This window comes from Gigantopelta aegis, chromosome 4 (genome assembly GCF_016097555.1).
Source record: "Gigantopelta aegis isolate Gae_Host chromosome 4, Gae_host_genome, whole genome shotgun sequence".
In the NCBI taxonomy this organism is placed as follows: Eukaryota; Metazoa; Mollusca; class Gastropoda; order Neomphalida; family Peltospiridae; genus Gigantopelta; species Gigantopelta aegis.
In genome coordinates, this window is record NC_054702.1 from 46,393,503 (window position 1) to 46,412,625 (window position 19,123).

A 19,123-nucleotide genomic window follows, 5' to 3' on the forward strand; every position below is an offset into this window, starting at 1 on the left:
GTATTTCTTTAATGAGTCAGTATTTAATATTACAAGCATATTAGGTATTTGTCCCTAAATGTCCTAAAAAGGAAAATATAGCTTAGGAGATTTTATTATTGACAGTAACTTTGATCTCGCATGTGTCTTATTATATACACATATATATATGTGTATACAGAACTTCACATACATTGTTTTCTCTTCCTATTTATTGCACAAGTTTATTTTGTGCAAGGATATATACCACGAGACCGCGTAGTGGTCAAGTGTTAAGTTCTTTCTCAGAAATAAACTCGTGCAATAAATAGGAAGTGAAAACAACATATGTGAAGTTCTGTATTTATTACATACCTTCTTTTAAGTTTTACAAAAACAGTTTTTAATTTAACATCATAACAACACTTTGTTAAATCTGTGATCAAAACTCCTTTCATGGATTTACTTTACGTTAAGAATCATACTCTGTGATAGCCTTGTGTAATGTTTCAATTCCCCATTTAAAAGTTCCGGTCCATACAGATCGCATATGTGTTTGATACAATTTTATTTATACTGATTTTACAAAACGAGTCTCAGGATTCTTGTATTGCCTGAGCGAGAGCGAGTGTAATACATTAATCCTGACATGAGTTTCGTAAAATCAGTACGATTCACACGCAAGTGTATAATTTTTTTATTATCCACATTTCCTATAATGTTTTTTTAATGAATAACAAGGACCATGTCAAAACGTTTGGAATTAAACTAGAAGGAGACAACAAAATGACATCATTTTGGAGAGCGATATTACAGAGCTAAGACTGAGGAAGCTACCTTAAGTTATGACATCGCTCCCCAAAATGACGTCATTCGATGTGCACGTGAAATCATTATGACACGTATGTGTCATACTGGTTATATTTCCCTGAATATCTTGAACTATGGGATAATAATTATTTTTATTTACAGGAGGTAGTTCGTCCTGAGTATGAAGCGTCGGTGACGAGAACGAAGGTCAATCCAGTAAATCAGGTTGGAAACATCATCATACTTGTGTAGTCTTCTTCATTTGTCTCCTGTAGTAATTAGCAAACATTATAGAGCCTGTTTCCACAAGCATGCATGATCTAATACTTGAATATCTTTTTTTTTTTTTCTTTCTTTGTTTTTAAACGTTTATATATGGTGTATCATGTAATTAGTTACGGCTTTCAATAATGCTGAATGTGCTTTTGTGTATCGATAGCAATCATTCACCGTTTTACAGACTCTTCAATTTATTTGTACGATATGATTATCCGGCACTTGTTTGTCCATAGTAGTAGTAATGGTACTTGTTACTAACAAACTGAAACCCAAGATCTACACAAGAAGAGTAAAGGTTTAGTGAAATATTGTAGGAAACTACATGTGAACATTGCACATATATATATATATATATATCGATAGAGATAGAGATAGAGATAGAGATAGAGATGTGAACATTGCACATATATATATATATATATATCGATAGAGATAGAGATAGAGATAGAGATAGAGATAGAGATAGAGATAGAGATAGATATAGATATAGATATATATATATATATAATACTGAACGAGCTTGCCTGTCAAACCATTTTTTATGAAAGATACCAACACTGTTCATGAGTTTCATAAAAATGGTATGACAGGCAAACTAGTTTAGTATTTATTTATTACAAACCAACTGCAAACAAGCCACAACGCAGAAGTAAGCAGATGTTGAGACCTACTACACATCATTTTTTTACGAATTGGGTCACTGTACCATCAGCAAGTGATCTACATCACGCTCACATAAAGCCAGTATTACACTAGTTAGATATTATTGAGTATTGTTATGACATGAGCAATATCTTACACTGGTGTATTAATTTATTTACTTTTTACACATGGTCTTTCTTGTACTCTACATAGTTAATTTTGTTATTGGGCTTTTTGGTATTGTGTGAAAAAAAGCTCACTCAACGTTCTGCTTTTAATATTTATTAAAAATATGGAAAACAAATATAAAAGCTTTTAGAATTTAATATTTATGTCCATACCTGTGGAACGATACAAATGTATATTGCTCCACAAAAGGCATTAATTTCAAGACTTCATTGTTTGGTGTTCTTATTTCTCTGAAACATTGGTTCTTTTTGAGTTATGTTAGTATTTGGATTGGTGACTACCTAGCAAGACACTATTGAAAGTTTCAGTATAACTGCTATGTCAGTTATTGGTATGTGCTGTCATGCATTGTAGCTGATTAGTAAGCATCATGTGGTATGTGTGTGTGTGTGTGTGTGTGTGTGTGTGTGTGTGTGTGTGTGTGTGTGTGTGTGTGTGTGTGTGTGTGTGTGTGTGTGTGTGTGTGTGTGTGTGTGTGCATATGCTGTCACAGACACTAACAGGTTTCCCCATTTCGGACTAACCTATTAACATCAACAAACCAAGCAGATATTGAAGAATTTAAATGTATGTATACTGTATTCCAGAGAGCTCTATTGATCACAGTGGTATGTACAAGCAGTTCTGCAGTAAAACAGCAGGTGTAATTCTCTTGGTGCATGTCAAGTGTTTTTGTTATCAGCTCACAACACTGAACACATTTTTACATTGGATATATATTAATTAAGTGGTATGTACAAGGAATTTTACAAAAAGGAGCAGACATGATTTTTCCAATGCATGTCAGGCTTGCTGCCAGAAAATAATTTTAAGGTACATAATAAAAACAAAATAGACCATGGGCCTAATTCACACAGCAGCTCTCTTAGGCTCTGCTAGACAACAACGCATCCTCTTTGCAAGTCATTTAGCATTGCACTGCGAGATCGCAAAATTGAGAGAGTGTAGTGAATTAGGCCCCATATGTGCCCCTACTAGGTAGTTACGGACTTGAAATCTTTTGAAACTGGACACTGCAGTTCATGTACTTTAACACATTTTAAATAGCAGTTCTTTTACTAAAACTTATACAAAATATATCCATTTATTCACAATATTTTAGGGTACATAATTTTAACAGGAACCCTGAAGTTTTTTGTGTTTTGATCTCACAACACTGAACACATTTTCAGATTAAATGTATATTAAGTGATATGTACACGGCATTGCAAAAAGGAACAGATGTCATTTTCACAATGCATGTCACATGTTTTTCTGTCATGGTCTCACAAAACAGGACACATTTTCAAGGAACAACAAATATGCTGAGACAAGTTATTACGGAGTATCTGGTTTATACATGTATATTCTAACTTTTCAGGAGTAACATTAGTCTTTTAAAGCCATGATATGCATTGTTCTTGGAAAGGTACTTTATTAATTAGTAAATCATTTGTTGCCAAGAAAATGAGTGACTTTAATGCATGGGGACAGTTGGCTTCATCTTTTTACCTCTTTGGGCCATATGTTACACATACTAGTACATGATTAAACAGCAGGCTGGGATGTCAAAGAATATTTCCTTTTCCATTGTTTGGCAAAGTTTGTAATATTAAATTGTAGTATTAAAGTGTGCTCCGTGGTCCAGTTGATAAGCTGGTGGACAATCAAGCTGACGACTGCGGTTCAAATCCCATCAAAGCTGGCTCACACTTTCATTCATCATTTGAAAGAAGTTGAAAGATAGCAGGAACTGCTAAATTGGCAAGAAATAAGATGGAATTCAGGGGAGAGAAAAGAAAGGGCAGTGGGATTAAATATTATTTTAAAGATATAAGACTCCCATCATATGTGGTCATGTGGGATTGAAAAAGTACACCCATGGTGGTGGAAATTTTGACCTTGGATCAGGATTGCCGAACCTAGTATCCACTCATGAAAATGCACTAATTTTGGTTAATCGTCAAACCTGTAACACGTCTGGGTAAAGTTAATAGACTGAAACAAAACTCTGTGAAGTTGAAGTGGCAGTATTTTACAGTCGGTTGAGTGTTTGCTTGAGATGCTTGTGTCGCAGGATTGAACCACCTTGGTGGATCTATTCGGCTGATTTGGTTTTTTTTTGTTCTAACCAGTGCACCACAACTGGACAAAGGCCATGGTATGTGCTTTCTTGTCTGTGGGAAAGTGCATATAAAAGATCCCTTGCTGCATTTGGAAAAATGTAGCGGCTTTCCTCTGATGACGTGTCAGAATTACCAAATGTTTGACATCTAATACCCAATGATTAATGAATCAATGTGCTCTTATGATGCCATGCCGTTGAACAAAACAAAGTGTGAAGTTGAAATGGGACAATACGTTTGTTTTGTTTAACGACACCATATTCATTTTATTCATCATCAGCTATTGGAAAGAAGTGTTTTATTTAACGACGCACTCAACACATTTTATTTACGGTTATATGGCGTCAGACATATGGTTAAGGACCACACAGATTTTGAGAGGAAACCCGCTGTCACCACTACATGGGCTACTCTTCCGATTAGCAGCAAGGGATCTTTTATTTGCGCTTCCCACAGGCAGGATAGCACAAACCATGGCCTTTGTTGAATCAGTTATGGATCACTGGTCGGTGCAAGTGGTTTACACCTACCCATTGAGCCTTGCGGAGCACTCACTCAGGGTTTGGAGTCGGTATCTGGATTAAAAATCCCATGCCTCGACTGGGATCCGAACCCAGTACCTACCAGCCTGTAGACCGATGGCCTGCCACAACGCCACCGAGGCCGGTCATCAGCTATTGGATGTCAAACATTTGGTAATTTTCAAATATAGTCTTATAGAGGAAACCCACTATATTTTTCCATTAGTAGCAAGGGATCTTTTATATGCACCATCCCACTATAGGTTCCATCTCCATCTTTCTGTCTGTCTGTCTGTCTGTCTGTCCCACACATAGTTTTCTTAACTCCCCCCCCCCCCCCCCCCCCCCCCCCCACAATGCCTCAAGGTATTGAGCTGAAATTTTGTATATAGCTTTATCATGGACTGTTACAGATCAATCTTCGACTTTCATGGCAGTTTACCCATTTGTGAAAGAGTTATGGCCCTTAAATTTAGAAGATACAAAAATGTGTGGGGCTCCGTAGGAACTCTGAATGATTGTTAAAATATCTGTTACATCCATATATTGCAGTCGAAAGCGAGACTGGAAGTAATGTTAAACACAGAGGTAATAACTCGGTTTGTTTGTGCTTACTTATCTGTTAAAATGCACAAAAGTTTAATTTGTTATGTTTGATGTTCAGTTACGTTTTGTCTTTATAGTCCATCACCTACGGTGATTAGGACTAGACATTTTTTTACTTGTATTTGCAGGTATTTGAGGTGTGTATAAACAAGTATGTATGTACGAGCTCGTATGTATGTATGTGTGTGTGCTTCTGAAAATCCACCCCTTCCAACCTCCAAATACACTTAATTAACATCTTAAATCTGGCATGATCAAGTTTCTAATTATGATTGATTTTTATTCTGTTTAATAATGAATGGTCACCCAGTACATGTATATATATGTACCATCTGTTATATCATCATGTCATAATGCTGTCGTATATCTTTTGATCATGACTCAATACTTCTGCTGTAGTCTTTGCTTTCAAAAGTTTAACATTAACTTAAGAACATTTTATGTGACCTCTACATGCATCAAGCTATCTAAACTAACAGGCAAAAAGAAACTTATCACCTTGTTCAGTAGGTCCATAAAGAAAAACCACGACAGATGTGATCTATATGATGATTATTTTACTGAAAGGAATCATTTTCCAATGTCTTTGCAAACAAGCATTGCCATATCAATAGTGCACTTGCCATAAGGCCTAGCGAAAGAGGCATGGGGTCAACATTAAAAATTACACAATCAGAGTCCCTTCAAAAGGTGCTTCTAAAGTCAAATCATGGGACAAGACATGTTCTCTGTAGCGTGTGTGGCCACCCCTTGCATCAATACACGCCAAAACACGTCTCCTCATGGATGTCGTCAGTCGCCGGATGACGTCAGCAGGAATTCTGCGCCAAACATCCAACAAAACCTGTTCAAGCTGCTGTCGATTTGCTGGGGGAGGTACACGTTATCTCAACTGTCGATCAAGATGATCCCAGAGATGTTCTATGGGATTCATGTCTGGAGAACATGATGGCCAAGACAATACATTGACGTTAACGTTGTTGAGATAATCCTGAACAAGTCTGGCTGTATGAGGTCGTGCATTGTCCTGCTGCAAAAGGGTACCCCTAGGCTGTTGACACAAGAATGGCACTCCATGCAGCAGGTTGCAACACTTCATCTCTGTATCTTTGACCAGTCAGATTTCCACGAATGATGAGAAGCCTTCTTGTCTGTTGATCGCAAATACCACCCCATACCATGACGCCACCTCCACCAAAAGGGTGCACATCTTGGATGCAGTTCGGCGCCAGTCGCTTTCCCCTACATCGATAAACACGAACTCGGCCATCATTTCGGAACATGTTGAAGCGATTTTCATCCGTGAACAGCACTCTTTCCCAATCATGCGGCTGCCACCGACATACATTTCGCGCCCATTGTAATCTGCGTTGACGATGTAGAGGGGTCAAGGCCATTCCATGGAAGGGGCGGAAAGTTCTGATACCAGCCCTGCGGAGTCGTCATAAGACTGTTCGTCTACTGATGGGGTGTCCCAGTGCCGTTGACATCGCCGTCATGAATCTGTTCCGCAGGTGGATTGTCCGGATATAGCGGTCTTCAGCTGCCGTTGTGATGCTTGGTCTTCCCGATCTTGCACAGTCTTGTGCCTGGCCTGTCTGCTGATAATGGCTCAACAAGTTGCTGATGGCGGCTTGACTGCAGTTGAAGGCTCTTCCAATCTGCCGTTGAGAGGCCCCCATATCGGCCATGCCGATAGCTCTGTTGCGTTCTGCTTGGGTAAGTCTCGGCATCTCTCTGATGTTCTTTTTGATACTGCTTCCTTGCTTTGTCCCACACCGGTATTTATGCAACAATCATGCAAATTCAAATTATGCTGTTTTTCACATTTTTCATGACTGCACGAAATTCACTAAATCCGGAAACAGTGACTTTTCGGAAACACAGGAGGTGTTTTGGCGAATGTTTTCTCATTACTTTCAAACTTTTTGCAGTATCTTTAATCAGATAAACTTATTTTAAAAGTGATAAGTTTCTTTTGCCTGTTAGTTTAGTTTAATGGATCATTATTAACATAAAAATCCATGTAGCTGTTTTTAAGAAACTGTTTGAATCAACTACAGTCCACCACAAGATTGAGCCTTGACTTTAAAGTCTGAAAAACCCAAGTCCTTAGTACTTTACTGACTTATATTTTGATGTTATAGGGACCACATGTACAGACGTTTTCTTTTCAGCATTATCTGTCCTGAAACAAGCACACTCCCTCCCCCTACAGCTAGTAGTCTGGTCTGAACATCCCAAAAGCCAATGGGATGGCCTAAATTCTTCTACTGTATGCTCCCTCTAGTTCTAGACTTTTATCATTAATGTCCCTGTATTATTCTAACATTGAAATTGGCCATGTTTCACTTTAAAAATATGGTAAAAGCAAAACATAGTTAAAAGTTCTTATCTTGGGGAATGGTGTTAAATATGATTTGATTTGATTTAAAGTTGATTTAGCAAAACTTTCACCAGAGTGTGACCTTGAATTTATCTTTGCACGTCATCACGTATTTATATCCTCTTTCCAGCGCCATACATTTGCTATGTATACATGTATATTCAACAACATTCACAGCCTCTCATACTGTACAATTTGTAATAAATCGTATTGTCAGATCATGTTGTCCCTCAATTATCAATGTTATGTCATTTTGATATAACATCGTTTTATTAACATGTTTTTTCAGTTTGATTTAAAAGTGGTATAGGTATTTCAGGTACATCCACAATTTAGTGGTATTTTGCCTGTTGTGAACGCGGTCTGAGTATATGCAATTCTATAGATCTGTACAAACAATTCAATTTTGAGTTTAATAGGAATATACATATTTATTACAATTATGCCTGCTTGAACAAACCACCAACAACTTGCAGGTTTTCTGTTTTACAAGAAAATGGAAATAAGTCTTTGTCAGTTGTTCAGTGTAGAAAGACTGCAGATCAGACATCAGTCTGTTGAATAAATCAGATATTAAATTACATAAACAATATTTTATTATAAGTCACGAGTATTTGCTAAATGTTATTCATAATACTGACTCGTGATTATCATTTTGAAGGAAGTGTGTGGTGTTAGAAGACAAAAACTGAAAGATTTGAGGGGTTTTGTTCCCATTGAAACACATGTATATGATTGTAGCTATACAATGGGATGCATATTTTGACAAATAAGAATTTCTTTTTATTATTTTGGCAAATTAGATTGTCACCAAAAGAGACTTGAAGGTATACATTATTTACATATGTGTACATATATTATATATTATCCTTCTGTTTTTTGGGGTCATCCAAAGTATATTCATTAATTCATTCTTGTTTTTTTTGTATATTTTATTTCACTTCAGATGATTGAATTAAACGTTAATAGTCAGGTTGGTTTGGATGTTTGTGGAAAGTGTTTGCTAATGCTAGCTTGATCTTTTAAATCTTTCAATGCAAAACCTCTCAAAGAAATGCAGACTACCTGTAATAAATTGAAGTTGGATTAATTACTGATATAACAAAAATCGTTTTGTTTTTGTTTTTTTCACTGATTGATAGGGCGATTTTATTTGCTAGTTATATATACTGCTAGTTGTTTGTCATTGCTTTAGTTTAATATAAAATGATATTATAATACTTGTGTACGTACATCCTTTGGCTGATTAGTAATATGTTTTAATGAACAAGTTTATTCAACTTTAATGTATCTGACTGTTAAACATGTTAATACAATTATGTCATTCAATTCAATTTATATATAAATCTCCAAAATCCATTGTTACATTGACCATTGAATAACTAAATAACATACATGTAATTGTAATGAATACATTCATACAAATAGAGAACTCATAGCATATATTAAATAATCTGTCATTCGGGTTCAACAAATAATTTTAGTTATTCCTTCATGGCCTTGAAATGATATGTAAACTAGTGCATTGCACTATTTATTTCCAATGTACACATCCTGATGGTATATTTTCACAAAATATAGAATTTAGTTGAAAGAATGTCCTTTTCTTATCTGAGTGTTTATAATTAATACATAAGGTAATATTCTGTCAATTTTGTTTTTATTTGATTTTAAAATATGATTATTATTGGCTGCATGGTTTCAGTTCAGACTGTTCATCAAAGTGCTGTTTATTACTGTTTAATGTTAATTGTTATCATAATGTACACGTATGCTAACTTCATTCATCCATCCCATCTCTTTGATCATCCCATCTCTCTGTTGGCAGTGTTGCAGCCCAAACTATATCTTCATTTCTATCATGTTCGATACCTCTACCATTATCTCAACCTCCTTTCCCATTCCATCATCATCCAAATTTCCATTCCCATTTACATGATTATTCCAATCTCCATCCCCATTTCCATCATCAATCCAATCTCCGTCCCCATTTCCATCATCATTCCAGTCTCCATTTCCTTTATCATCCAGTCTCCATTTCCATCATCATCATCACTTCAATTTCCATCATTATTACCATAATGTCCATCCCCATTTCCATCATCATCCCAGCCTCTATTTCCATTTCCTTCATCCAGTCTCCATTTCTGTCATCATTCCAATATCCACACCCATTCCCTTCATTACTACCACAATCTCCATTCCCATTTCCATCATCATCCCAGTCTCCGTTCCCATTTCCATCATCATCCCAGTCTCCGTTCCCATTTCCATCATCATCCCAGTCTCCGTTCCCATTTCCATCATCATCCCAGTCTCCGTTCCCATTTCCATCATCATCCCAGTCTCCGTTCTCATTTCCATCATCATCCCAGTCTCCGTTCCCATTTCCATCATCATCCCAGTCTCCGTTCCCATTTCCATCATCATCCCAGTCTCCGTTCCCATTTCCATCATCATCCCAGTCTCCGTTCCCATTTCCATCATCATCCCAGTCTCCGTTCCCATTTCCATCATCATCCCAGTCTCCGTTCTCATTTCCATCATCATCCCAGTCTCCGTTCCCATTTCCATCATCATCCCAGTCTCCGTTCCCATTTCCATCATCATCCCAGTCTCCGTTCTCATTTCCATCATCATCCCAGTCTCCGTTCCCATTTCCACCCCACTTCAATCTCCATCCCCATCTCTCCTATTTTAAGTGTCATAAGAAATGTTTTATGAAACAACCATTTTTTCTTCTTAAATTATACTGATGATGAAGCATTTAACATGCTTTTTGTTTGTTTAAATTAATGAAAAGGTTATTTAATTTTGGTTTGATTATTAGATATACCTTAATTAATATTATTTAATAAATGGTGTGGTTTGGAATGTGGTTAATGTTTAATAAACTGTTAATATTATGACTTAGTAATACTAATATTGTTGTATGCAGGACTTTACATGTACCAGTATTGTAAAATTAATCATGAGGTTTGATAAGCATGAAGTGAAATTAGAATTTTACTTATATTACATGTCGACATTTAAAAAAGAAATCTATTTTATGGACAAATTCATTTGAATGCTTGGAAATACATATGTTCATACAAAATTATTTCACTAATAGATTGTTCTTTTGGGGTCTGATGTTTTTCTATATTTCAATCTGTGAGAATGATATTTTATGAATTATAGACTTGATCTTCTGATATGACTTGAGGATTTTTTTTTTTTACAAAAACCATGTTGAGGGGTACAGGGTTTTAGCTTTTACTTACATACTTTAATATTTTATAAATACATGAAATAACATAATGTTCATACATTTATGTACATTGTAAAGGGTTAAGTTTTATTTTCATGGGTTTTTCTAATTTTTATAAGAGTAGTTAATGCTGTTTAAAATTACTTTAATTTTTTTTAATGCTTATTACATTTGTGTTGAAGTGTCCAGTATTTACATTTAAGTTGATAAAAGATAATCTGGCTCCATGTTTTTAAAACTTTAAAGAGTCCAGACTCATATCATGGCATATACCGTAGTCTAAAATTCAGACCAATGTGAAAATAAATTGAGGGAGTTATTAACTGCTCCCCATCTGAGATTATGGGGAGCCATTTGAGATATTACCAAACTGCATACCATATAAAGTCACTTGCTAAAGGGAGCTAACAATTATTCTTCTTGAACTTGCCTGAGGAGAATGGCAGGGAATGAAAGTGATGCCCGTTAAACCAGGTCTGCAAATTGCATGTGTGTGTTTTCATTAAAGTTTTATTAGCATGGGCCGTTGTGTGCTAAATGTATCCCTTGTGATACCCCTGGTTAAATATATTGGCCTTCGGACTGACTGCGTTTATTGTTTGGTGGTGATGGGTGCAATTGTACTTTTGCTGTATGTATTCTTATTTTTATATAAGAAGCAAGTTACTTTGTTTTTTTAAAAAGTAACAAGCTGAATATATTTGAGAAAAGATAACAATTTACCATTTTAAAAAAATAGAGGTGTAATGAATACACATGCCAGCGAATATGATACATGTGAATATGAAATAACACTTACAAATATATATGCATGGTTCATAATACATTAGGAACACAAGACCAACTGAATAAAACATCGCAATCTCATAATGTATATACATGCAGCCTAATAAATAATTCGACGTACACCAATGCATTGAAAAGAATACGATCTGTCTTGGAACTAAAATAACAGTTAGTCAAGTCTAAATCAGGGCTTGAACTTAACGGCGGCACCAATGGCAATTGCCGTCGTTGAGATATAAATTGCCGTAGGTAGACAGCATCACCGATGGCACTTTTGTGCCATCGGTAAAGCTCCTCAACAATGGCGAAATGTATACACCTGGTGTACATTATCTGGTAATATTTAACATTTGCACATTTAAAAGATGTCTACATATAACAAGATAGCATTTCAGTCAGGTTTATTTGCTGCAAATATTACTTTAAAACAATTGCCATAGGCAGGCTCAAAACTGCCGTCGGTGCACTGTTTAACCCTTTGCAATTCTTTTAAAAATTGCCATGGGAGACAAATTCTTAAGTTCGAGCCCTGCTAAATGAAAATTATGACTTACTAAATAAATAAATAAATATTATGATGTCGTTAAAAGGGAAGTTTGATGTTTTTACTGAACCATTTTGTTGTCAATGGCTAATGGATTTAACAAGTTCAGTGATGATAATTAACACAAAACTGATATAGCATTTTGCTAATAACAGATTGTAGATAGGAAGTTGTTGGAACTGTCTTGGTAATTAAGCAGGGAACATTTGTTTCAGTGTAGTATCACAATTTACTATGCAAGTTTTACACAATTCTAAATTGTTAAAGAGTTGTTAATTTTAAAATAGATTATAACTGTCGCTGTTGAATTAAATTTAAAAGCAAAATGTTCTCTGGTAAGAAATGAGACAATAATCTCTTGAAGTTTTGAAAAGAATTTCCAAAAATTTTAAATGCATTAAAGCAGTGATCAGGGCATTTAAAATGCTGGGGATCGAGGGTTGTTTAGTTTTATTGTTGTTGTTGTTTTACATGGACAGGAAATAACTTCTTAAGATTCTTGGCAATTCCCGTGCAGTGATAAACATGGTGCATCACTTAAAGTTTGGACGTCTCCCAATAAATTATCATTGGCAGCCTACATTGTACATTTCAACTGTCAGGAAGAGTTTCTGACAACATCATGATTATCTTTTTGTTCATGCAAAATTATACATGTACAACTGGTGTTTTTAACACTAATATTTAATTTACAAAACATATGGTAAATACCATTGATTTAATTATCAACTATATATTTTTAAAATATTGATATTAATGTTTTTAAAATATATTTTTTAAAATCAGTGTGAATTTGACATAATATTATTTATTTTTTATTTTTTTAGGTTCCTGAGCCCAGTTTGTCTTTTTTCAGTCGATTTCTTCGATTGACATCCTCATTGTGGGTTGTACTCTTCATGGTAAGAATTCACCAACATGTATTCAGTAATATTAACAACAAGCTGGGTGGTTTTTTTTTAATTAAACAAACATTTCTGTTCACTCCTTGATTTACACAATGGCTGATTTAAAAAAACTAAACATTTGCTGGGGTGTCGTTAAACATTCATCTATTTTTCTTGATTTAACAGTCATGGATCGAATATATTATTCAACAGACAACACTTTGATGAAGGTTTACTGCCTGTTTTAGCCCCCAGTTAATGCTGAACCTTCAGTGATGGGTCTAAAGGGATGTTCTAGGTTTATATATATGCTTGCACCAATTTTGGCCTCCACTACAAACAACGGTTTTCATACAAAAAAACCCTAAAAGTTGATGGACAGCAAATATGTTAATTTTCTATTACATGTTAAATCCCCACCCAAGAAAAATCTTGAATCTGTCACTGGCATAGGAAGCGAGGGGTATTTTGCTTTATATTTGCTTTATAATAATGTAAAAGTGTGTAAATATAAAAGTGTGCCCCCCACTTTTTGGCACCTTCCTAGGCCACTGCTGTCTCTCGATTTTTAATGACAAACACACTGTTTTTATTTCAGCTCTGTGTTGTGGTTGCTGCCGTGTTTGGGGTGATTGTGTACCGAATCACAGTGTCCGCTCTTCTGTTCGGCATTGGTCAGGAAGACATCTCCCAGCGAGCCTCCATCATAACATCTGCCACTGCTGCCATGATCAATCTTGTTATCATCATCATTCTCGGTCGGGTCAGTACAGCTACAATGATAATAATCTTTGTCAGTTCTCGGCTCTTCTGTTCATATAAACAGCTACCATGATAAAAATCTTTGTCAGTTCTCGGCTCTTCTGTTCATATAAACAGAGTACAGCTACCATGATAACAATCTTTGTCAGTTCTCGGCTCTTCTGTTCATATAAACAGAGTACAGCTACAATGATAATAATCTTTGTCAGTTCTCGGCTCTTCTGTTCATATAAACAGAGTACAGCTACCATGATAACAATCTTTGTCAGTTCTCGGCTCTTCTGTTCATATAAACAGTACAGCTACAATGATAACAATCTTTGTCAGTTCTCGGCTCTTCTGTTCATATAAACAGAGTACAGCTACCATGATAACAATCTTTGTCAGTTCTCGGCTCTTCTGTTCATATAAACAGTACAGCTACAATGATAACAATCTTTGAGTACAGCTACAATAACAATCTTTGTCAGTTCTCGGCTCTTCTGTTCATAAACAGAGTACAGCTGATAACAATCTTTGTCAGTTCTCGGCTCTTCTGTTCATATAAACAGAGTACAGCTACAATGATAATAATCTTTGTCAGTTCTCGGCTCTTCTGTTCATATAAACAGAGTACAGCTACCATGATAACAATCTTTGTCAGTTCTCGGCTCTCTTTCATATAAACAGTCAGTTCAATCGGCTCGGCTCTTCTGTTCATATTTAAACAGAGTACTTTGTCAGCTACCATGATAACAATCTTTGTCAGTTCTCGGCTCTTCTGTTCATATAAACAGAGTACAGCTACAATGATAACAATCTTTGTCAGTTCTCGGCTCTTCTGTTCATATAAACAGAGTACAGCTACAATGATAACAATCTTTGTCAGTTCTCGGCTCTTCTGTTCATATAAACAGTACAGCTACAATGATAATAATCTTTGTATTCGGAGCACCAGATACAGGCTATCCACGATACATATTCGTTATTCAGTATCCAAAGAACCGAATATACATGTATTCATGTTTTTAAAATAACTTTATTATTATTATTATTATCATTATTATTAATTATATAACTTTAGAAAGACCACAGTTTGCAAGCTGTATGTACACAGTCTGTTTTGTTTTTTCGTTTTGTTAATTTTCTTTTTATTATAATTTTGTTTTTATAACTGACATTTAATTTTTTAATTTTCAACGTCTGACATTTCACAGTTTAATGTTAAACACATCCTACTATTTAAATGCTATTTTTGACTTTTGTTCACTGGTGTCTTGCTTCATTCAGAAAGTCAGTAGTACAGTATTGGTAGATTCACTGTAATTATTGGTATTCATGAATATTTACTACTAGTTCATCACCTAGGAGCAGCCAGCATGTCTTTGAATTGTTATCACACATTTGTGTGTCAACAGTGTGTTATCAACAATAACGAATGATGTTCTTACCAAGGGATGTATAAGAAATGTATTTATTAATTATAATGTTGAACTTATTTCTCTCTTCTGTTATTTTCAGATTTATTTGGTGATAGCTAAAATGCTGACCAACTTTGGTAAGTGTACTTTCTTATACTTTCCTTACCATCTTTTTAACAAACACAAAAATTTGAAGTTACTAAGTTTATGCTCATTAGACAGATATAAAACAGGGTGAATTCTGACTTCAATCCAGTGTAACCGGCCTCAGTGGCGTCGTGGTTAGGCCATCGGTCTACAGGCTGGTAGTGAGTGCTCCGCAAGGCTCAATGGGTAGGTGCAAACCACTTGCACCGACCAGTGATCCATAACTGGTTCAACAAAGGCCATGGTTTGTGCTATCCTGCCTGTAGGAAGCGCAAATAAAAGATCCCTTGCTGCTAATCGGAAAGAGTAGCCCATGTAGTGGCGACAGCGGGTTTCCTCTCAAAATCTGTGTGGTCCTTAACCATATGTCTGACGCCATATAACAGTAAAATAAAATTTGTTGAGTGCGTCGTTAAATAAAACATTTCTTTCTTTCTTTCTTTCAATCCAGTGTATAAAATCAATGAAATTGAAAAATTGGAAAATGAAAATATTCTAAAATGTATCTTGATTAACTGTGTTCGAGATTAAAATTTTTAGGCAGTATATTCCAGTTGGATACTTAAATTTCAAAATCTGGTATCCCACCTGAGAATTTAGTATCCCACTTTTGAATATCGCTACCTCAAATATCAAGCAAGCCAATTTTAATTTTAATAAATAAAAAAGGCTGTATTGGTTGAAAATATTTTATAATGGCTTGTATACTTGCCGTTTCAGTGTTTTTATCGACTTTGAAATTACTAAGCCTAAGGAATACTTACATATGTAGTCTGGTTCACGTCAGTATTGGAATACTAGTTCATCCTGACTATCATGAAATCTTCAAGTTTCATGTTGAGCATAAGAAGACAAGTGAAACCTCTGAAAACCGGACACTCTGTAAACCAGAATTCCCTCAAAACAGGACACTCTGTAAACCAGAATTCCCTCAAAACAGGACACTCTGTAAACCAGAATTCCCTCAAAACCGGATGTTTTTCATGGACCCGTTTTAAAAATCTGTGCAGAAAAGAACCTCTCTAAACCGGATACCTCTTAAAACGGGACTTTTTATTTGATCCCAAGGGTGTCCGGTTTAGAGGGGTTTCACTATAGATTGTTGTGATCATCAAATTGTTACTGTCCACGAATAGGAAAAAATATCACAGAAGTGATAAATGTTTAAATGGTGTTTCTGACTTAGTGTTGATGGCCAATGTTACAAAAAACCAACAACATTATATAGTATCCCAGCGAAATACTGGGTTCTTGAAGTCTGGTATCCAGAATTAAAATCTGGTATCCCCGGGATATCAGGATACCGTTAATCTCGAACACTGACAATAATAACATTTTAGTACACCTTTTCAACATTTTACCAACCAGTGTCTAGCTGTATACAGGTACACTGCCAGGACTATTAATACTACAATAAAGAATTTAAATTATTATTGTGTAACAAAAACGTTGAAAGTAGAATGAAGATTACATTGATGATCCATTATTATTAACTTTTTTAACAAAAAAATTAATTTTAAAATTTAACAATATTTATTCAATGAATAAAGTTGATTGGCAAACAGGTGTGAGGCCTATATAAATAGCTGGGGGCGTGATTTAGCTCAGTCAGTTGATTGGCAAACAGGTGTGAGGCCTATATAAATAGCTGGGGGCGTGATTTAGCTCAGTCAGTTGATTGGCAAACAGGTATGAGGCCTATATAAATAGCTGGGGGCGTGATTTAGCTCAGTCAGTTGAGTGCTTGCCTGAGGTGCTTACAAAATTGCGTATAAAAATCATGTGCTGCTAATAAACATTTCCTGCGGGTTTCCTTTGATGACTACGTGTCAGAATTACCAAATGTTTGACATCCAGTAGCCAGACCGGCCTGGGTGGTGTCGTGGTTAGGCCATCGGTCTACAGGCTGGTAGGTACTGGGTTCGGATCCCAGTCGAGGCATGGGATTTTTAATCCAGATACCGACTCCAAACCCTGAGTGAGTGCTCCGCAAGGCTCAATGGGTAGGTGTAAACCACTTGCACCGACCAGTGATCCATAACTGGTTCAACAAAGGCCATGGTTTGTGCTACCCTTGCTGCTAATCGGAAAGAGTAGCCCATGAAGTGGCGACAGCGGGTTTCCTCTCAAAATCTGTGTGGTCCTTAACCATATGTCTGACGCCATATAACCGTAAATAAAATGTGTTGAGTGCATCGTTAAATAAAACTTTTTCCAGTAGCCAATGATCAGTGTTTCAGGGGTTGGGGACTTTTGTTTGTTTTCAGTTCACGACAAAACATTAGGATGGACCTTCTAATTGTGTTCAAACTTGTACAGGTATAAAATTTAACCTTTTCACATTTTTCACATTTTCCAGTAAATTGTTTAAAAACTCTACTGGTAAATAAAAATACATGTGTAGGACATCTTTACATTCTCAAACAAAAATCAATAAATGCCTTTAGCAGAATGCTGCCGTTTTGACCACCTGTCCTTTATATTCACCCTGGTTGGGGACAGGTCTTACTGTAACAGGGTTTCTGTGAATAAGAAAAAAGAAAAAAAAAGAATGCTGCCATTATTCATTTTGATAGAGCCCTTGAATTGAAAAATGCATGTTCTTATTCTTAACAAATAGCATTTAAACTTGCTCTGTTGTTTTCAGAAACGCACCGAACCCAGACAGAGTGGGAAGATAGCTTCACGCTGAAGATGTTTTTGTTCCAGTTTGTCAATCACTATGCATCACTGTTCTACATCGCCTTCTTCAAGGGAAAGTGAGTTGTAAAGCAAAAAAAAAAGAAATAAAAAGAAGAAAAGCATTGTTGAATGATCGCAATACTTTGTTTTCTGTTATTACAATATAGAACTTTTGTTTAACATTATAACATATATATAGCACATCCCTGTATTAATTTTATGATTTTTATTGTATCCATACATGCATATTATATTATACACATGCATGCACATAAGCATGTTATCACACAGGCACACATACATATGCGCAAATACACATACTCGTGCATGCATCCTATAGCAGGATACGTAATTTTACCCCGTCGGTGGGCCCATTGGGCTATTTCTCGCTCCAGCCAGCGCACAACAACTGGTATATCAAAGGCCATGGTATGTGTTATCCTGTCTGTGTGATGGTGCATATAAAAGATTCCTTGCTGCTAATCGAAAAGAGTAGCCCATGAAGTGGCGACAGCGGGTTTCCTCCCTTAGTATCTGTGTGGTCCTTAATCATATGTCCGACACCATATAACCGTAAATAAAATGTGTCGAGTGTGTCATTAAATAATTTAAAACATTTCCTTCCTTCCTATCTAGCAGGATTTAGTTCAGTCGGTAGAGCACTTGCATGAGGTGCTTGGGTTATAGATTTGAACTTACTTAGCAGACACACTGGGGTTTCCCCCGACTGTTATATTAAAAGCCATTGTATGTGCTGTCCTGTCTGTGGGAAAGTGCATTATAAAAGATCCCTTGCTACTGATTGTAAAATATAGTAGGTTTTATTTGAAGACTACATATTATGTTTGGCATCCGATGACTGATGATGAATTAATCAATTAGCTCTAATGGTGTCGTGACACAAAACAGATTTTAACTTTAGAATTTATTTTAACTTTAGAATTTGATTTCCTTTCAGATTGATAGGAAGACCTGGTAATTACAACCGAGATATCTTGGACACCAGACAGGAAGAAGTACAGTCACATTTTATTATTATCTTTTGTCCTGTTTTTCAGCAGGGATTGAAACTTAACACTCACTCCCTCACCCCAGGCAAACAGAAATTGAGTAAAATATAAATTATGCTAGTCCCCCGGGCCAGCAATTCTAAGCAGATGTGGCTCAAA

General features: G+C 35.9%; 1 protein-coding gene across 6 annotated transcripts in view; it reads left to right on the top strand.

Moving 5' to 3' along the window:
* LOC121370619 (anoctamin-4-like) overlaps window positions 1-19,123 on the top strand; it is a 112,740-nt gene that overhangs the window by 78,510 nt on the left and 15,107 nt on the right. For all 6 annotated transcript variants that reach the window (XM_041495970.1, XM_041495971.1, XM_041495972.1 and 3 more), the window contains 6 exons: window positions 931-993; window positions 12,904-12,978; window positions 13,562-13,726; window positions 15,226-15,262; window positions 17,920-18,031; window positions 18,913-18,970. In XM_041495970.1, the coding sequence (XP_041351904.1) occupies window positions 931-993; window positions 12,904-12,978; window positions 13,562-13,726; window positions 15,226-15,262; window positions 17,920-18,031; window positions 18,913-18,970 (510 nt within the window). The remainder of the gene's footprint in view (window positions 1-930; window positions 994-12,903; window positions 12,979-13,561; window positions 13,727-15,225; window positions 15,263-17,919; window positions 18,032-18,912; window positions 18,971-19,123) is intronic.